Source organism: Euleptes europaea, chromosome 10 (assembly GCF_029931775.1).
Source record: "Euleptes europaea isolate rEulEur1 chromosome 10, rEulEur1.hap1, whole genome shotgun sequence".
In the NCBI taxonomy this organism is placed as follows: Eukaryota; Metazoa; Chordata; class Lepidosauria; order Squamata; family Sphaerodactylidae; genus Euleptes; species Euleptes europaea.
The window spans coordinates 12,506,918-12,528,783 of record NC_079321.1 but is presented as its reverse complement, the minus strand read 5'-3'; the positions used below and the strand labels follow the sequence as shown (position 1 = coordinate 12,528,783).

The following is a 21,866-nucleotide window of genomic DNA, read 5'->3' as shown; positions in this document are numbered from 1 at the left end:
CCGGCAGCCTTGCATCCTCCCCTGAAAAGCCATTTCAATTGTTAAGCAGTTTGTAAAGGATGCGATCAGACTACATCCCCCTATATCCCCACCCCTCACCACCTAGGGACAGTAGAAAAGAGTAGGAGTCCAGTAGAACCTTAAAGACTAACAACATTTCTGGCAGGATATGAGCTTTCGTGAGCCACAGCTCACTTCTTCAGACACTAACAAGGCTACCCATGGTGATCTACCACCTAGGGACAGTCAGCTAGTCCCATCATAACTTATGGACCCCTTTTTAAGGCCATGGCAACTTGTGACTGCCTTCTCTTACCCTTGAAAGTAACATTTCTGGTAGCCACAGAGACCGGAAAGCTCTGTGCTCTACAACTGGAATCTTTTTGTTTCCTTTGTAGGGATAAAAATAGCTTCCATCCAGATATACCCTCTTCAGGTTCTTCTTCCTCTCAGTCCCATAGCCGTGCCACCCCTGCCCTCTGGTGTTCCCTTCAGCTCTCATTGCCTGTGCCATCAGCAACCAGCAACTACTCATTGTAACCAGGTTAGGTGCGGACTTTTATTCTGTCTGTCTAGATCCTTTACCAACCACTTATTGGTGTGTCTCACGCTCATTGGTTCTTAGCTAAAAACCAGTGAGAGTGGACAACTAACTGTCTGATGGCATGTGACACATTTGAATTAATCTGCCCTATATAAATTAAAAAAATAAGAAAGGCCGTGCTGGATCAGATCAAGGCTCATCAATTCCAGCAGTCTGTTCGCACAGTGGTCTCTAGGGAAGCTCACAAACAAGATGACTGCACCAGCATTATCCTGCCTGTGTTCCACAGAGATGAACTCTCAGGGCAACATTGCTTTGGTTACAGAAGCTGCTCCCTTCTTCAGCGAGCTTTCCAGAGGCCAAGAAGTTTGTAGCATTGTAAAACCATCATGGGCATAAAAATCATCTCACTTTTACCACATAAATTTACTAATTCTTAAACCTCTTTTGTACAGAAACATTATTAATGTTCATTTGACAAACATCCAGAGAGGTTTTAGGCTGCTTTCCACAGCCTCTGTGGGTGGATTTTATTTCTTCCCCCCAGCACACATGCCATTAAAAAGTTAGAGTCGTGTAGGGATATGGTTTTTAAAAAGAATTATGGCCAGGGCACAGCGTAGATAGTTTGGGACTGCGCTCGTTGGATTCTAAGAAATGTGCTGCTGCAAGGAGTACATAAAATCACAATAATTTGCATGAGATACTGAAATTATTTGTGGGGGTTTATGTGTTTCTGGTAGACCTTGGTAGAAGAGGGGTCTGACTTGAGATAAGGCAGCTTTGTATGTACTAAAAAAAAAAATACATTCCTGAGGGAAGCGGTCGGGGGTGGAGGGGAAAAAGTCATCAAGAGGCAATCACAAACAGTCCTGTTCTTCAACGCTTTCCTATAATTACTTATGCCTGTCTTGTTTGCCGGGAGAAATCATGTTCTACACTCAAAACAGTGGTGCCGTTTTATTCCCTTTAGGTGGAACGTGCTTGGTATTCAAGGAGCGTTGCTTAGCCTCATCGTGGAGCCCATTTACTTTTCTAGCATCATCTTAGGAAGCTTATACCACGGAGATCATCTGTCCAGGGCCGTATACCAGCGGATAGCAGAGATAGAGGACTTACCACCGCTCTACATTCTTAACAGACCTTTACTCAGTGGTAAGTACATGAAGGAACAGCAACCAAACCTCCTCTGGTGGTGGGATATTTTCAGATATTTCAAATCACGCAAAGCGCATTGTTCAGGCAAGATCTCCTTGAAATTATTACTGTAAATTACCGGTAAAAGGGGCTTAGAAGTCAGCACGATAAGTTCTATTGGCTCATTTATTTATCTAGAGTTTTTCTATGCCTCGTCTCTAGAAAAAACTGCTCAAGGTGGCCAAGTCAGAATCCTGGGCAAAAGTAGAGATTTGGTAATATTCTTCCGTTTGGACTGTAATCGTGCAGTTCTAAGGAGAGTTACTTCAGTCTAAGCCTATTCATTTCAATGGGCTTAGACTGGAGTAATTCTCCTTAGGATTGTACTGTAAATGTTTGATATGCAGTCCTCGCACAGTTTATACTAATTATGGAGGAGCAAGCAGTGAGAAATTTGGGTTCCATGGGAAAATGTTAGTACAAATATCGGGCTGTGGTTTTTGTTGAAGAGGTCTCCCTCACCCACTGGAATGCTCATGCTGCCAGGCGCACAGGTGCTGCTGCTGGTGGTGGGTGGGTAGGGAAATCAAAATGACTGACCAACCTTTATTCAGTAGATGGGATACTACGTCGTGAATAGTTGCACAGCAACCACTCACAGCTCAAATTAAATGCACATTTATGTCCTTATACACACACACACACATATACACACATGGGTGTGTATGGGTGTGAAAGCTGGACAATGAAGAAAGCTGACAGGAAGAAAGTAGACTCCTTTGAAATGGTGTTGGAGGAGAGTGTTACAGATACCATGGACTGCTAAAAAAACAAATCAGTGGGTTATAGATCAAATCAAGCCTGAACTGACCCTAGAACTGAAATGTCTAAACTGAGGCTATCGTCTTTTGGTCACATTATGAGAAAGCAAGAGTCACTGGAAAAGACAGTCATGCTAGGAAAAGTTGAGGGCAGCTGTCAGGCCTGTATCTCGGTTTCTATGTTTACTTTCGTTTCTCTGCTGCTCTACTCAGACTCAAGGACGATTACACATACCAAAGCTGTTTGAAGTCCTGGGAACACAAATCCTGGGAACTGTTGCTCTGTTTATGTTCTATAATCTCCCGCCATTTCTATGCTTCTTAAAGCCAAATAACGGACAGCTAACTCATAGCTGTCACCCTGCCTTTCATGCACTGTATTGCCTAAATGACCAGTAAAGCCATCTTCTTGGAATCTTTTTTTTTTTAATAAATTTTATTGATTTTTTAAAACTATAAATTCTCCATAATTTTGACAACAATGTAAAAATAATATCACAATCACAATTATATTGATTGTTGTCTTAATTACCATTAAACACAAAAGTATAACGACTTCCCCATCACCTCCATCTACCTCTTAATAAAGTATTATTGTCCTTCGTTAGCATGTACTGATCCTAGCATTAATTTCATTCTAAAGTTGCATATTTTATAAAGTTTTACATTCTGGATCAGAATAAAAAGTAACCTTCTATTATTCCCAGATCTTGTACATTATCACAATGATTCCTTCAATTCTCCCCTTTTCCCTAGTTTCTCCAACTCCACCAGTTCTAACATAAAAATAATTTAATCCCTTTATTCTGAAACCTTTGTCCCTTTCCATTTGGCTGCATCAAATTGCAGCCATTATAACATAAATTTAATCATACTAAACAACATTCTTTCCAGTATTTTGGGGATATTTCCTGTATAATCAATCTTATTTCAGTGTAAATCATATCCCAGATCCATATCAAAAGTCTACCCATTCCAGTATACCTTTATATCAATTGATAATCTATATTAGGAGGACTTATTTATATAATCCAAAAGTGATGTCTTAATCAATTCCACTACTTCATTAATAGCCATGCCACCCATCCACACTGTCAAAACCTTCCAATCCAGCAATCATATTTAAGTCAATCCTTTAACCATGATCTAATACTTCCTTCTGTAACTGAAATAAGCCAGTTAGGTATGGGAACAGGATTTTTTTGTTCTCTCTCATTTCCTCAGACAAGGTGCGTATCCAAAAATAATTCTTTCTGGGCTTCATCTTCATCGTGGCTTCAATCTGTATTCCTTGACCTGCTCTCTTCTTCCTTATATCCACACGTCCTTCCATGACTTTTTTAGATGAAAAGTCCATTTCATGTATGTCTGATCTCTTTGTCGCCGGCTGGTTACTTTCTTGAACTTCTGTCTTCTTCTTTATATCCTTGTGTTCTTCCGTAACTTTTTGGGCAGAAGGATCCATTGCTTGTATGTCTGTATTTGTAGTCATAATTTGAATTTTCAAGGCTTTTATGTCTTCTGTAACCAGATTCAACTTCTGATTACATACCTGTGATGATTGGTCAAGAATCATCATCATTGAAATCAGTTGAGCCATCTGTGTTGAAATCTGTTGTAATTGTTTAATTGTCGCCTCAGAATGTTTAGCAAGCATATCCTGTACTTTTTTTTCCATGGTTGAATTCTGTAAAATTCCCTTTGATTTCATAAGAGCAGGGCTATATATTTAGCCAGATCAGGGAGAGGTTCCAGAATATATAGCTTAATTAAATTTGATGTTCATCTGGCAGGAGACCACTCCAGGTGATAAGTAATAGTGGGTAGTTCAATGATCAGCTTAATAATTTTTTCGGATTGAAAAGAGCCAAATTTGGCTTTAAAAAAGCTTAATAAAGTTTTGAAATACCAGCGAGTTTTACTGGACGCTCTAGGTCGGATCTACCAGGAAGTATTCCGGAAGTTGAGTTTGCCGTGGACCTTCTACCGCCTCATCTCGATGGTTGTTTCCTTCAGGGATTGTTTCTGTGTTACTCAAGTGCGACGTGTATTCGGTCCTACGACTTGCTTCCTGTTGTTGTGACTCATGATAGAGAGGGTGGTATAGAGGGACTTCCGGTCTGATGAATCCCTTGCTGCTAACGTGGCAGGAAATTCTTTTTCACCAGAGAATCAGGAAGAAATTCACCCTCCCCTTCCCTCAAAGTTGCTTCTCATTGGTGGAAATTTTAGTCCATCATCTAAGCTTCCTTCCAACTCTTTGTTTTGGTTTAAGCTGATCTATTTGATAAGGCTCCTGCTGCTAATCCTGATGGAATTTACGAATCAAACTTTCCCGATTGAGATAAGGGAGGAGCAGAGGTACTGGGAATATCTTCATCTACCCCCCGGTTATTCGGTAATGCCAGTAAAAGACGAAGGGTTCTTTGTACTCACTTGGGCATCGAGAGGTGAGGTTCTTTTCTTAAAATAGTCCTTATGTTGGTGTTAAGATGGTGGAGGGTAGAGCCTTATGCCAAAGTTGCGTTTTGGCGATTCCTTTCCCTAATTGCCCTCGCAGGACCGGCGTCCAAAGCTCTGGGGGACTTATAAAAAGCTCCCTCAGAGTCTTTGGGAGGTCAAACTGCGTTTGCGGGCTGCAGGGAATACCTGCTGTCCGACCCACTTGCAAGGGTCGGATTGGGGTGCATATATCACCCCTAAATTAACGCAAACTTGGATTTCCCCCAGGACAGCCTGAGGGAACGTCGTACTCGTCCCAGCACACCACCGGAAGTTCCCTTCTTGGAATCTGATTGTCTCTGTGGTGATTTCTGGTTCGATGGGTCAAGAGCTGACATTGTGACAGCTCTCTCTCCTCATTGATTCATCAGTCAGGTTGGAGCCCTGGAGGGTTCGCCTGCCACTCGGATGGGAGCTGTGAGGGCGCTCTCCGAGTGAACCGTGACCGACACCCCAAGTTCCCCCCCCCCAGCCTCGGGAGGACAGTTTCCCGGAACCCTGGAAGTCCAGTCGTGGACCCTACCCTTGGAATCCTCGTCGGAGGACCCTAACCTCCTACAGGACATCGTAGCTGAACTATTTAGGACTACTTCTGAGGTTGGCCGCTTAAACGGACTGATCCAAAAGCAGTGGCGATCTCTAGTGAGAATTCCCTGGATGTCAACATCGGAGGATTCTAATGCTTGTTTAGACCTCCAGGACTTTGATTGGTTGCTGGATGATGCTCGACTGGCAACTGAGGATTTACAAATACTAACTGGTTTGTTGGATAAACTCATTGCCCGTGAGACTCTCCCAGCCACAACTCTGCGGCGCCCCGTCACCTTGGAAAAAGGAGCCATGGCGGGAGCCGCACCAGCAAGTTTTTCTCTGGTACCCAATGCAGCTGACTGTCAAGCTGAAGCCAAGAGGATCGCTATCCAGACAGCGCTCCTCTTTACGGATTGTACAAAAGATACCACGGTAGCCACCTTGTCTCAACTTCTGATCCCGACGTTCGGGACCGATGCACCTGCGGTTGCGGTCCGAGTACAGCCGTTGTTAGGGGGGGAGCCAGACCCCCTCCTCGCTCTCCTAGAGAAGGAACTTTTGCCGCATGTTACCTCAACTGCCGCTTTGAGGCTTGAAAATGCCCAAACTCTTGCGGATAGGGAGACTGCTGAAGCGGCTGAGGCAGAGGCCAAAGCTCAAGCAGCAAGGGGCAAAAAGCAGCAGCTGACTGCAGATCACGCATGGACTGGCGGCCGCCCCAAAGATTCTGGACGGAGCGATCCTGCGGGGGGACTGTCGTTTTCCCCGGTATTCGCTCCATCGCGCACTACCCAACGCGCGCGCCGTCTCGCTGAACAGCGTCAGGACTCCGAAGAGTCTGAGGAAGAGGACTTGTATGGAGACAACTCCCAATGGGCCACGGGTTTTCGGGCAAGCAGAGCTCACCGTACAGGCGGCCCCGGGGAGGAAGTTCATCTGTTGCGAGCCCAAAATCGGGAGTTATATGACCGTGTGGATCAACTCCAGGATCAAATGGAACGCTTGCTTCAGGAAAACAGGCAATTACAGCGGGCCCTGACAACCCCGGCACAACCCGTTCAACAAAGGGCCGCGGTACCGATTCAGCAGGGAGCACAAGCTCCGCCACCCGCTAACGTGCCTATTCAACCCTTGGTCCCCGGAGCACCTGCTCCCGGGGCACCCATGCAGCCGGGACCACCCATGCCTGGTCCCTGGAAACAGCTCAAACTAAAAACGACCTACGATGGATCGCTCGAAACTCTACCCTGCTTCTTGTGTCAAGTGGACAGTTATATGCGGGAACAAGGACAGTTCTTCCCTACGGAAGACAGCCGAGTCCGCTACATGGCTTCTCTTTTGACAGGCAAAGCAGCCGACTGGATGGTGCTCCAGTTCGACACACGGTCCCGCTCTATTCGTTCCCTCAATAATTTCATGACTGCCTTGCGGAGGAGATTTGAAGACCCCTTTGTGGGGGAACGAGCCAAAGCAGAGCTCCTGCAACTTAGACAAGGCTCTACACCAGTCCGAGAATTTGCCGACGAATTCCAGAGACTAGCAAGTAGAATTGTGGACTGGCCCGAAGCCACCCTAATTCACTATTTCAGGGAAGCCTTGTACCCTGACATTCTGAACTGGTCGTATATGCGGGGTGACCCCGATACCCTCGAGAATTGGATTCTATTAGCCGAGGAGGTGGAAAGCCGTCGGCGCTTTATTTCCCTCGTCCGCCAAAGAGAAAAGCGTCCAAAATCCCCAGTCCAAGGCGCCACTATCCAACCTGCGAAAGCCGGCGCGCCCATCTCAGGACCGCGAAACACGGTTTCAAAGGGGAGCTTGCCTCACCTGTGGGGAACTGGGCCACTTTGCGGCAGTTTGCCCCCAACGCCCAGATACCTCTCGCCCCAGCATGCCAACCCGAGCTCGAGGACGACCTCAACGCAGAGGCACCGCGGCCACCCGCAGCGCAGCGCCGGGAAGACCCACACCCTCTGCACTTCACGCTGAGGACTCGACCAACCTATCCACATCGAACGACCCCGCCGGGTCCCGGATTACAAGTGCCCCATTGGGGGACAGCTTTCCTTCTTCTGATGAAGACAACTCGTGGAACCCTCCAGCTTTGAACCTGGAAACCCCCCTTGATTTGTCAAAAAACGGCTTCGGTCTGTGGTGAGTGGAGTGTCACCACAGACCCCTGCAGAATTTCCTGCTACACCGAAAGCTCCCACTAAGGTGAAAGAGGTGGACACCACCGTTTATGTGGACGCAGTTTTACAACATTACAAAGGGGGTCCCCAACTACCTGTTAAGGCACTCATTGACTCTGGTTGCGGTCGCACTTTAATTAGTGAGACCACATTTGCAGCACTCAAAGTCAAGTCTGAAGCCTTACCAGCCCCCGTCCAATTTGCCCAAATGGACGGCAGCCATTTCAAGGGGGGCCCAGTGGATCATCGCACTAAAGGAGTGGCGATGGGTATTGGCTCCCACTGGGAGCAAATAGACTTTACCATAGCCCCTATACGGTTCGAGGTGGTTCTAGGAATTAATTGGATTAAAGGTCATAGTCCCTATATAGATTGGGACACGAACACTATCTCCTTTACCAGTTCCAAATGTGAACAGCACCGACAGCACATCGCGGTGCTGGCTCCACCCGCTCCGGCATTGACTTCTGATACCCCATCGCCGCCGTCCCTGCCAGATGCATACCAAGACTTTGCCGATGTCTTTGACATTAAAGAATGCAATGCCTTACCACCCCACCATGCCACAGACTGTGCAATTGAAGTAGTGAAGGACTGCACACTGACCAAAAGCAAGATTTACCCTATGAGCGCTTCCGAGCGCACTGTGCTTCGGGACTTTTTGGATAAAAATCTTGCTCGGGGGTTCATCCGACCATCGAACGCTCCTAACTCTGCTCCTGCATTCTTTGTCCGAAAAAAGGAGGGCGACCTGCGTCTATGCATTGACTTTCGAAAGCTCAACGCAGTTACCCAAACCAACGCCTACCCCATACCATTAATTTTGGATATTTTGGGACAGTTGCAAGAGGGATATATATTCTCCAAATTGGACTTAGTAGAAGCTTACTACCGCGTCCGTATCCGCGAGGGGGACGAACCCCTCACTGCCTTCTCCAGCTGTTTTGGCATGTTTGAATTCCTTGTGATGCCCTTCGGGTTAAAAGGGGCCCCGGGGGTCTTCATGCAGCTCATCAACGAAATCCTACATGATTTACTGTACCGCGGGGTGGTGGTTTATTTGGATGACATCCTTATTTATTCGAAAACTATGGAAGAGCACGTCACTCTGGTCCGGGAAGTTCTGCAACGCCTGCGCAGCCACCAGCTCTTTGCAAAATTGGCTAAGTGCGAATTTCATCAAAGCAAAATAACTTTCTTGGGGTATATAATCTCCCACCATGGCCTTAGCATGGACCCAGCTAAAGTCCAATCTGTCCTCGATTGGGCTCCTCCCTCCACTCGCAAGCAAGTACAACAATTTCTGGGCTTTGCTAATTTCTACCGCGGATTTATCCCTAACTTCGCCCAAGTGGCGCTGCCCATCACCGACCTTCTGAAAACGAAGGGCAAAGGAAGCTCTGCTACCTTACCCTCCGCCAAGATACTGTGGACTGATCAGTGCCAAGCCGCCTTTGTAGCCCTCAAACGCCTTTTCACTTCGGAACCCGTGCTACGGCACCCAAACCCAAACCAAATGTTCATTGTGCAAGTCGATGCCTCCGACGTGGCGATGGGAGGAGCGCTTCTCCAGAGAGGACCTAATGGTCTCCTTCATCCCTGCGCTTACTTCTCAAAGAAGTTTGCGCACTCCCAATTGAACTGGCCCATTTGGGAGAAAGAGGCATCAGCGGTTCACCATGCGCTTACTCTATGGCGGCAATTCCTAGAAGGATCTAAAGTCCCATTCGAAGTCTGGACAGATCACAAGAACCTAGCTGCCCTCACGGGGACCCATAAATTGTCCGCAAAACAACAGCGTTGGGCGGACTTCTTTGCTCAGTTTCGTTTTGTCCTGAAACATGTACCTGGAAAACAAAATGTACTCGCTGATGCTCTCTCCCGCTTACCTCAGTACCCGGTGAAACTCGATCGGCCAACAGATTCTTTATTTACGCCCGCGCAAAGAGGAGCCCTACCCGTGCTGACTATGCAGACCCGATCCCAGACTCTGCCCCCACAGGGGAAACAATCGATGGCCGACGCACCCAACCTTCTGACCCAGCCGGCCGCCCAGCCACCTGCACTCAAGACGCCTGCCGAGCAGTCTGCACCCGACACGACACCGCACGTAAGCGCTTCCCCCCCATCCACCTTTGTCTCTGACCCTTCTACTACCGCAAAAAAGGGGGGGTTCCCATCTCCGATTCCTTCTTAGACTCCCTTTGGGCGCAATGCTTAGCGGAACGCACTGCTCAAACCCTGCCTCCGGGTGTAATCGAACAAGGGGGTTGCTGGTATAAAGATTCGAAATTGTATGTGCCCAAAACGCTACGAAAAGAAGTCTTGCGTTTAGCTCACGGAGTAAAAACGGCTGGACACTTCGGGTTCCTGAAAACCCTCCACCTAATGCGCAGACAATTCTGGTGGGGGGGGATGCGTTCTGATATCGACTCATTTATTCGCAGCTGTCCGGTTTGCGCCACAGTCAAACGATCTCAAGGCAAACCCCCAGGGCTACTGCAACCACTTGAAATTCCCAGCAAACCCTGGGAGGTGATCGCTATGGATTTTATGACGGATCTCCCTCTCAGTGGGGGAAAAACTGTACTATGGGTAATCACTGACTTATTTTCCAAGCAAATACATTTGGTTCCATGTGTGGGGATCCCTTCCGCTCAGAAGTTAGCCCGTCTATTCGTGTCACATGTCTTCAGACTACATTCGTTTCCGCGCAAAATAATCTGCGACCGCGGAAGTAGTTTCGTTGCTAAGTTTTGGAAAGCTTTTCTTAAGCTGGTGGGGGTGGAGCAGGGATTATCTAGTGCATACCATCCCCAAACGGATGGTCAAACCGAACGTGTCAATGCTGTATTAGAATGTTATTTGCGCTGTTATGTCAATTACCACCAAGATGACTGGGTAGAACTGTTACCTTTTGCGGAATATGCCTACAATAATGCTGTGCATCAATCTACTGGTTTCAGCCCCTTCTATGCAGTGAATGGACAAGATTTCGGTCCTATCGCCCCTATAGAAGGATCCGAGGGGGAGGGGGATTCTGATATTGCCTCGTGGGCATACACCCTCCGTACGACATGGCCCTGGCTAGTTAGCAACCTGGACCGAGCCAAGCGCAAGTACAAGGCACAAGCGGATAAACATCGTTCCCCCAGTCCGAACGTGCAAGTGGGTGACCTGGTATATCTTTCCACAAAGAACCTACGCTCCACCCGTCCTTGCCACAAACTCAGTGCCAAATACATTGGCCCATTTCCAATTACCCGACTCATAAATCCAGTCACTGTAGAGCTGTCTCTCCCCAAGACTCTGAGGCGTGTTCACCCCGTTTTCCATATCAGCCTCCTAAAACCTCATATTGCTTCCTCGCAATGGCACCCAGAGCCTCCTCCCGAGCAACCCGTAATGGTGGGAGGGGAAGAACATTTCAAAGTTTCCAAAGTCCTAGATTCCCGTATACATCATGGGACCTTGCAATACCTGATCCGCTGGAAGCACTTCCCCCCTGTCTATGACGAGTGGGTTCGCGCACAAGATGTCTCCGCCCCCAAACTCGTCAACGCCTTCCACATAGCCTACCCAGACAAACCAGCCCCCTTTCCGGATGGGAGGGGGTCTTAAGGGGAGCAGGATGTCAGGCCTGTATCTCGGTTTCTATGTTTACTTTCGTTTCTCTGCTGCTCTACTCAGACTCAAGGACGATTACACATACCAAAGCTGTTTGAAGTCCTGGGAACACAAATCCTGGGAACTGTTGCTCTGTTTATGTTCTATAATCTCCCGCCATTTCTATGCTTCTTAAAGCCAAATAACGGACAGCTAACTCATAGCTGTCACCCTGCCTTTCATGCACTGTATTGCCTAAATGACCAGTAAAGCCATCTTCTTGGAATCTGATTGTCTCTGTGGTGATTTCTGGTTCGATGGGTCAAGAGCTGACAGCAGCAGGAAAAGAGAAAGACCCAACAAGAGATGGATTGACTCAATAAAAGAAGCCACAGCCCTCAGTTTGCAAGGCCTGAGCAAGGCTGTCAAAGAAAGGACATTTTGGAGGACATTGATTCATAGAGTTGCCATGAGTTGGAAGCGACTTGACGGCACTTAACAAACACACACACACATATATTCATATATAGATAGATAGATAGATAGATAGATAGATAGATAGATAGATAGATATAGATATAGATAGATATAGATACACACACACACACATACACACGTTTTAATATGTTTTTTAAAAAACATATTTTTATACACATTGACACACTGTGATATTTTTATTATATACCTAAAGTGGGGTCTGAAGATCCAGCAAAACATCTGCAGATGAGTTGAAAGGATCTTGACCCCCTTGTACTTTGGCCAGGTTAGTTATTACATTCCAAGTCAGCAAAACTTAGCAAATGAGGGTTGTGTCATCGTGATGGACTTTGTTGAAACACTGTAGAGTAATGATACATAATGAAACGTATCTACAACCAACATATTTTTAAAAAATTCTATCACTGGAGGCAAGCATGCCCCTCTCTAAAAATTTGTTAGAAGCCATATTTCCCATAAAATACGTGATCATTCTTATTTCTTTAAAACTGTGCACAAATTTCTGTATTTTTTTTTTTTAATACAAAGGACTTAGTTTAACAGAATAACTCTGGGACACTACTGGCAGTTGTACTTTTGTGGTTATAAAAGAATCCGTGCACAAAGTCATTCCCAGCATTTGTGGGACATTGATTTAAAAGGCCGCTGCAGTATTTTGTTCGTTGTACTTTTTGGATAAAATATAACAAAAATACAGAAATCTCTGCACAATTTTCAATTGAAATGCTGTAATGAAAATGCATATTTGTGGCCTTCTTACAACTGAAGTGTATATACAAATGTAAAATATAAAATTATGCCTAATGTTAAATAGTTTTAAAATATAATGGATTGGAATGTCAAGATGAGCTTTTTAAGTGGAGGGGAGGGAATGTTTGCATATTCAGAAATTTGGCAGCCCAAAACACTGTGCAGTTTTCATGCCCACGTACTAAAATGTTCTGGTTGAGTGGATCACTTGACATATCCAGACCCATTACTGAACCTACTTGAATACAGGAGACAATGGGTACATAAATTGACATTTGGAAATTTACCAAATGTTTGACCATCAATTATTGTTCCATTTCTGCTCCCCTGGGTTCTATGCTTTTGAAAGATTTTGATCTTCGAAATGAGTCTTCAATAGTTTTCGTGTGTAGACTATAGCACACTTTTATAGCAATAAGAGTGAGCACATGTTTCGTGGGAAAGCTGGCCTTGAACAAACTTCTGGAGGAGATTGGCCCTGCCTTGGCGATATAATTTTTTTATTTTGGCTGTAGCTACCTTTCAACATGTATAAATTGCTGCAAAATTTCTGCAAAATTATGATACAGCCCTCATGTTTCAAATTTTGTTGATTTAGCATAGAATGACCAACCTCTGGACTGCAACGCTATCGTTGTTATTAGCTGTTGAACTATAACCAGGCCCGGCTCAAATGCTTCAGGTGCCCTAGGTGAGCTCACCTTCCCGCCTCTGACACTGCAGGAAGCTGCTACCCACCTCCTTGCCCCCCATCAGCCCCACAGCAAGCCACTGAAAAGAGATGGCATGGCCTCTCTAACAGAGGGAAGGGAGGAAGACAGCAGGCTCCCTGCAGTCACTTGCAGGGGCTGGGACGGGGGGTTCTTCCAGGACTGCTGCTAGCCGCGGTAGACCCGGGTGCTCGGGGAAAAGGACACAGGGCTGGTTGGTGCCTCTCTACGCCTCCGGCATCCTAGGCAATTGCCTGGGGCTGCCTGGCCCTTACCTGTCAGGGGAGACTCCTTGACCACTATTTTTAGCCTGACCCTTTGGTATGATATGGTTGTGGCCCTTTCAACACATTTGCAGTTGTTCTGCTGGAATATAGAGACCCACCTAATGTATGCAGTGAAGCGCCTCAAAGTATCTAAAAACATGTTTTTAATTAGTCTTCCAGTGTGGCGAAGTGGTTAGTTTCAGAGTAGGATCTAAGAGACTCCGGTTCATGATCCATGAAGCGCCCTAGGTGACCTTGGGCCAGTCGCACACTCTCACCCCAACCTATTCTAGAGGATTGTGGTGAATATAAAATGAGAGAGGGTATGACGTGTGCCCCTCTTAATTCCTTGAAGGAAAGGGAAAGTAAAAATATAATAAATTAAAAACCACCTTAAGTGATCTTTTTCAATCAATTCACACCTTATATAGGCATTAAAGGGAATAAAATCTTTAATTTGAGTTGTGAATGGTTACTGTACCACCATTCATAACTGAATTATAGCTGATGTATTGAGCTAATGGTTGGCTGCCATTTTTATTCCCCCGCCCCAGCATTTGTGGGTTTGGCAAATGTGAATTTCAGTTATTGGAGTTTTTTTTTTCTTAAAGGAAAAAAACCCTTTATATTGTACCACCAGTTTCCCATGCTTCTCCACTATAAATGCATTTAGCATTTTTTTCTTAGCTTTTAATGCCCGAAGTCTGTATGATATACCAGCAAACTGGATTGAAGGCAATCTACGGTATAATGGCAAATTCAGGGTCATGGAAGATGTAATAAAAGTCTACACCCCAAGTGTGCCAACGCTCTTCAAGTAATAAAGATTCAACAGTGAATTTCTAAACTGCTATCTGTTTAACAGAACCATCCTGTATCTCATCCCAATGCTAGGGTTTTCTGGACATTTTTATAGAAAGTTCATCCTATTTCAGCATAATTGGAGAGATGTGAGAAGGAAAGTTTGCTTGCATTGGGTTTCTTTTTTAAAGGCCTGAATTCTGGAAGGAAATGATGTTTAATTTGATTGAGAGGTGTGATTTGCTTATTAGATGTTCATACACCAAGGACAACAGTCTACTGAATGGTGAAAAGTGTGGATTAAAAAAGGCCCTCGGTTACACCTACAGAACATCTGGGTTTGCAAGCAACTTTTGTTACACTTTTTTTGCTGGATAAAATATAGTCCAGAGGATGGTTGTCCTGCTAATTTATGTTATTCCCATGATTGAAGAGTGGCCCTGGAGTGCCCGCAAGTCACTGTTGCGTTAAGGAATGATATTTTGTGCATTAATGCCTCACTTCCTTCTCCACAGCTCCCGCACAGTTGCATTATACACTGGCATTAAGGTGTAACTTTTTGTTTTTTAAGCCCTGAGAAAATTCACTGTTCCAACTTTCTCTTAGCTAGGTTTTCCTTTTTCTTTTGGGGCTTATTTTCTTCTACTGAATGTTCTCCAGGAATGAGCGAGCCGTGCTAAAAGTGGTCTATATTAACAAAGTCAGTTTTGATGACATTATATGCAAGTGGCCAAGTGACTTTTCCCTTCAATGTGGGGATTGCTTCCCAACATGGCATACATACGCTGATAGCCACAGGAACTAAAATAGCTGTGTTCGGTGTTCGACGAACAGGAGTCTGCTCAAACTCTGCGTTAACACGTGCTTTCAGGCATCTTAGCCGTTCAGCCGTAAATCAAACATGTGGGTTTGGTGAAATCTTTTCCCTTCCACCCCTGCAATAGCGCATTAGGTCTCACTATTACTTTTCTTACTGTTGCAGATATTTGAGCAGCCCACGCCATTTAACAAGGTGGCGATTGAGTCACAATTTCTGTATCAGTAAAATGGACGGAGAGAACTTCCCAGCTGCCTTTGGTTGTATTTTCTTCTTGTCGTCAGACTCTTTTTTGTGTGTGCAACTTTGGCTTCAGTTAGCATGGCAGCCAGTTGAGCCTGCATGACTTAAGTTTCCATTAAAAAAACAACCCAACCCTTGAAAATCCCTTTTTTGAGCGGAAAAGTGATCAGATTGATTGGAGTTGAACGCACTGAGGAAAGACTGGCCCTTGCCCCAGTTGTCGGTGCCCCTTCCAGCCCAAGAAGTGTCCGGGCCACGAAGCAAGGTGGCGTGGCAAAGGAAGGTTCCGTGGTGGGTCAGAACAAGTGGTTTTGTGCCACTTGTGAGCATGGAGGGCGGGGAATTTTTGAGAGTTGATAATCACCTTCTTGCTCAGGCGGCTGCTTTCAGAGACTCAGGAAGATTACTTGAGCCAAATTCTGAAACAGATCTGGGTGATACACAAGAAAGAATAGGCTGTCATTGTTTGGAGCTGCGTTTGGAACTGCTTAGCGAGAAGGAAGTCAGCGATAAAACTAAGCGCTTGATGGAACAAATTGGATAAATTCAACTGGGAGGAATTCAGTTTAAGGAACTGAGACAAACAATCACACGAAGGGACCTTTTCAGAAGTATATTTTGAAAAGTTTATGAAATGCATTTTTTAAAAGAGGAATAACTCCTTGAAAGTTGAAGGCAAAAGATTTCCTTCTGAAACGCGTGTTTTCACGGCTGTGCGCATTGCTTTGATTTGCAGAGCTTGGCTGATTAAGCATGCGGTTCTCAGTTTGTAAGGGGCAGGAAGCATGTTTTACAAATTAACTTTTTTCTTTTTCATAAAGAAATACAGGATCTCAGGATGATGAACATCACAATTGCCCCAAAACCTGTTTTCTAGTTATGATGCTGGTTAAATAGTTATATTGGGAGACTTTGTTTTATCAAATGATAACTTACCCATATGGCCTGGTGCAATTTGTTTGTAGTTCATTGAGGTCTTTCTTTTTGTGTGTCTGACATGCTGTAGCCCTGAAATAAGACAGCCTTGCGGTGCTTTGAATTTTAAGGAGTTTATTATGCATGAGCCAACTTCATGAGATGCATGAAGACAGTGGAGGGCTTGGGAACATATTTTCATGCATGAGAAAAATTGGTGTTAACAAGGCTCAAATGAGTGCATCCCGAAAGCAGGGGGACCAAATACCAATAATTCACTCTGTGTAGATAGGCCTAGGCAGCCTCAACACTTGCAGGCTATTTTTTTAACTTTGCACTGCACCACATGGAGGAAAATGATTACCTGTGAGCGCTTAGAGCCCCGCGGCGCAAAGTGATAATCTGCAATACTGCAGTCCAAGCTCTGCTCACGACCTGAGTTGGATCCTGCCAGAAGTCGGTTTCAGGTAGCCGGCTCAAGGTTGACTCAGCCTTCCATCCTTCTGAGGTCGGTAAAATGAGTACCCAGCTTGCTGGGGGTAAAGGGAAGATGACTGGGGAAGGCACTGGCAAACCACCCTGTAAACAAAGTCTGCCCAGTAAACGTCGGGATGTGACGTCACCCCATGGGTCAGGAATGACCCGGTGCTTGCACAGGGGACTACCTTTATCTTTATGAGGGCTTAAATAGTTGGTAAATAGCCATGTTTCTTTTAAGAGGTCTGCCAGAGCTTGCTGACAGTGAAAACAGAGTCAGTGTAATATACCAAAGGATTTTGGTAACAACTCGGAGATAGGAAAGAAAAATCCAGCTGGATCCAGCAGTTTCCTCCTTCCTCTGTTCGTGGAAGGGCTCTACAAACCACAAGTACTAAAAATGCTTCCATGTATTGCTTTTCCTGTAGCATGAGGTTTTCTGATGCTGTTAGTACTTTTATTTTGTTTTGTTCCTACAGTTATGGGATTTGGGGGGTGAGTGTGCAACATCTGGGTGTACAGCTGTCCTTAAGTCAAAGGTCTCCTTGGTGGTCCAGTGGCTTTCCCCTCCACTGCCCTTGATGAGAGTCTCCACCTTGCTGGGTTTTCTTTCAAAGAGCTGTTTCCTCTTTGCTAGCCCCATGCTGGAGCTGTCCATTGCTCCATCTGAGTCCAAAATCCCCCATCGTTAACTCTGGACTGCCCCAGAGCCAACCACCTCTGGCCCAGTGTATCTTCTCCTACCCGCTCTGGTGTTCCAGATGGGAAGCAGACATAACATAGCTCTCACACACTTTCTTCTTTCTTGGGAGGGCCACCTTTCTAGATCATAGCCTCTTAAGGCGAGGCTTTTCACATACCCACACCTTCCAGGACTTCTCAGCAAGATGTTTTCTGTTGCCCTCTCTGTCACTCAGGCTGAAGGTCCCCACGATCTGGAACAACTCATTTTGGGAAGGTGATTCACAGCCCCTTGTGTAGTTCACCTCTTTCGTGCCGGATTTCCCCCTAAACAGAACAAGGGAAGCTATGTTGTGTTTAGTAGGTGGGAAATCCAGCAGTTGTACTGAGGAGGTGGTCAGCTAGGGCTTGAGGGGTGACAGGTTATGTTTGCATGCATGGCACCCCTAGCTTTTACAGCAGGGAGATTCTGGGACCCTGTTGTCATTTTTTGGCTTTTTAAAAAACCTTTTCTGCTAATTTGTCAATCTGGTCTTTTCAATTGGCCTTTTTGATTGCTACTCAGTTTCTAAGAGCCGTTTAAAGCGATCTCCACTCTGCAGAGGATCCTTCTCTCTGCTCAGAGAAACGCCATTGGCCTTTCCTTTCCGGATGGTAAGGAATGACCCTTTCTCACCAGACTGCTTCTGCGAGGCGAAGGGGAGCCCTGGCGCATGTGCTAACGAGCAACGTGCCCAAGGGTTTTGCCTGGCACACTGCGCCCGTCCACCCCCCAAGCGCTGGAAGTGAGGCCCTGAGGCACGGGCTTATGCCAGCTGTCATCCCCTGGGCCCATGCTGTCGCCGTCTGGGTCTGAGGGGAGCCCCGAAGGCTCTGGCTGCAGCACTGGGGCTCGGCAGCCCTCATCTCCCCTCCCCCCTTTTGTTTGCCAACAGACTCACTGTTCTGCTGGCGAATGTTGAACACTTTTGGCCCTCTGGCCCAAAAGGTTGCCTCTCCTTGGCCTGTACTTAAATGGGAAGAAACTTCATTGTAACTCCAACAAAGTATCCTGATTTCAGAGAAAAGAGAAAACTGACGGCCTTGTATCTCAGTGGTTTCCAAAGTGAGCAGTACCACCCCCGAGGGCGGTGGGATTACCTAGGGGGGCACTGAGAAGCAAGGGGGCAGCAGGGGGGCCCTTCAACTGTGTTGCTCATTAATTTGCAGTAGATCAAGCTATGGCACTATGCTGGCAAATTTGGTGGAAACTATGAGAATTTTTTTCCAGACTTTGAAGAGCTGGTACCACTGGATCAAGTTCATCAGTTTTGTTGAATCAGTTTTGTCAATGGTGGAATGCACTGCCTCGGAGGGTGGTGGAGTCCCCGTCTTTGGAGGTCTTTAAGCAGAGGCTAGATGGCTAGTGACAGACTTAACACGACTACCCATAGTGATCTATCTACATAAAACTAACAAAATCATAATACATAGAAGTGACATAAAGAATAAACCAAGGCAACTTAAAATAGTTGACCTCTACCCCCCTCCCCAAATTCCATGGAATAGAAACAGTTAGATCATTTCTTCATAACCTAGAAATGGTTTAACCATGGAATTTCATGTACCAATGACATCTACAACACTCTACTGTAGCATGCTCTACATGGGGGCTGCATAGGAAAAGTGTCCTGGTTCAGAATGGTTGCCAGGGTTTCTGACCTTCACTCTCGCGCGTTTGCCTCACATCTTTGGCAAGTAGTGTTGGAAGATCTCAGCCACGTTCTCCATTAATGGAAGCACTGTGTTCCTGGCAGTGTATCTGTCTTTAAACATGAATACCCAAGAACAGTAATCCAGTTTTTTAACTGTTGTTATAAAGAGCTATAAATGTGACTAGAGTTGTAAAATTTCCAGAAATTTTGAAGCCCTGGGAAAAAATGGAAATTCTGGGGGAAATTGAGATAGAAGCGATACTTACTTTCGTATCAAACCTAAATGTCTATGACTGTTTTAACAACATAGAATGTGCTATTTATAACTTACCATATCAAATTGTATTATTTGGTATATTTATGGAATTTAAAAGTATAAAATATCTTCATTTTCTGTAAGAATAATTGCAAGTATACCCTAGTTTTGAGAAACAGTTGCAAACTGCTGAGCCCTATGCTACCATAGCACATACATGTTTAATTTTTGATGTTTGAGAGGCAAGAAAAATAAAAATTGAAGACAGAAAACAAATTTTGGAATACAAAAAAAGAAAAGAAAATATATTATTTGGACATAAACTTATAGAGTCACTATAGGACTGCCAGGATATATGGGTATATATATAACATCGGAAATACTGAATTATTTAATAATGTATTGTCATTAAGCACAATATAGCATATTGTTGTCAGAATTATTTACTTTAAAAAGATTTTGCTTTGTATGTCTACAGTGTAAGAGTTTTTTTTTAATGCTCCCAAGTCCTCAGACTTTTTCATGCTATATAGTTGGAATGAGTGAAATGCTTTCTAAGACAAGTTTTTCTCATTCAAAAGAGAAAATATTTCATAGGACCTTTTTAACGTACTCCCCCAATTTTTCCATTGTAAAAACTGAAGACAACCTCAGGCTTTTTCCTCTTATACTTTCTGCTATACTTTTTCCTACTATACTTTGCTTAAAAAGCATTTTACTCATTCTAAAAGATAAAAAATTTCATAAGAGGTTGGTTTTTTTTAGTGCCCCCCCCCCAATTTTCCTATTTTTCCATTGGAAAAATGGGGGGGGAGTCTTTGGGGGGAGAACATCCCCCAGTTTTTCTGGGGGTTTTCCCTGAGCCTTCGTATCTCTGACTATGACATGAATGATACCTTCTCTGATTCTTGTGTAAAGAGAAGCCATAAAGCCTGAATATAAACTTTTCTTGTTGAGAGCCTTTTTCTTCCCTTTCTTTCAGGTATCAGCAATGCTGAAGCCCGTCAACCTGGAAAAGCACCTAATTTCAGTATAAACTGGACCGTAGGAGATGCTGGTCTTGAAGTTATTAATGCCACAACAGGCAAAGATGAGATGGGCCGGGCATCCCGTCTCTGCAAGCACGCCCTGTATAGCCGCTGGATGTGCATTCATGCAAAGGTATGTCTTCAATACCTCATCTTTCAGGACCGAATGTATCAGGAGTTCTAAATCCAATCAGACTTTTTTTGCACCTCCAAACAGCCTGTGAAAGAGTAGACAGTGTGACTGGCTTCTTGTCGTTAGTGCAAAACCAAGAGCCCCCCCCCCCATTGTTTAAAGTCTTAATGTTACACATACAAGTGAAAAAGCAGCTCTTTCCTAGTATTTCTAATAACGGAAGGACTTTTTTTCAACGTGGGATCAAATTCAAGCAATTTCACTCATAATACTAATCTGCCAGAATATTTATTCGCGTTATTTTAAAGGGCGGGGGAGTTCAATACGACGCTTCTGGTTTTGTTCTCCACTTCTTATGCCGAGGTTGGGTAGCAACGCATGCATAAGAGAGCTGCTTCATTTAAATAAAATAGACAACTGGCAGTCAGTATTAAACCACCTTTTATCAAAAAGCCAGAGTGCATAAGATGGTTGTAGAATGCTTCCAAGAATGTCAAGGATTGTAGCACAGCTTTGGGAGGATGATGAATCTGAGGTTTTAGTTACCTGCTTTTGCCTTACCGGTGGACTCGGTGGATTCAGTGGCAGAAGGGCCCCACCCACACCATTCAGAGAGCCACCTTGCTCAAACACACAGTGCTCACATCCCCAAAGACTGATGGGGACTGCTCCTTGAAAAGGGTGGGTGGGGTTTAAAACCAGATATTTCCTCTCTGTTGGTAAGAGTTTGTTTGCTCAAACAATTTTTATAATATTTACTGCCAAAAAATATTTTAAAAAACCAAACCCCAAGCTAAATGGTAGCTTGTAGTCGGGCATACTTTACCATTTTCTTGTAGTCGGGCAATTAAGTAATCAAATGCTGGGGCCGGGGGGAACCAAGTATTTGCTTTTTCTAAAAGGCCTCTTCCCTTCTCCCATTTTCGGTCTCCAGCTTTCCTCCAGCCTTCGCTCAAAAGTCAGCAAACCAAACCTATACTACGAAACCAAGCAGGTAGCTTCGGAATATCAGAGCGCCAAAGAGTATTTGTTCAGAGCGTTTTCAAAGGCTGGCCTTGGGGCCTGGGTGGAGAAACCAATCGAACAGGATCAGTTCTCCCTGGCAGTCTGACCCGTGGATTTATACTTTGCTTGCGATAGGGGCTACGGTGGATACATCCAGCACCATCGCGTTGATTCCGCTATCATGGCAGCTTTTAAATTTTTTGGTTATTAGAGAATTAATTTGTGATCAGGGTTGTGTTTTTTTTTTGCTGAAGTATTA

General features: G+C 45.0%; 1 protein-coding gene across 1 annotated transcript in view; it reads left to right on the top strand.

The window, feature by feature from the left end:
* The window catches only part of ADARB1 (adenosine deaminase RNA specific B1), a 49,192-nt gene extending 27,479 nt beyond the window's left edge, over window positions 1-21,713 (top strand). The window contains exons 8-10 of the mRNA XM_056856689.1: window positions 1,518-1,699; window positions 20,424-20,602; window positions 21,537-21,713. Coding sequence (XP_056712667.1) covers window positions 1,518-1,699; window positions 20,424-20,602; window positions 21,537-21,713 — 538 coding nt within the window. The remainder of the gene's footprint in view (window positions 1-1,517; window positions 1,700-20,423; window positions 20,603-21,536) is intronic.
* The last annotated feature ends 153 nt before the right edge of the window (window positions 21,714-21,866 follow it).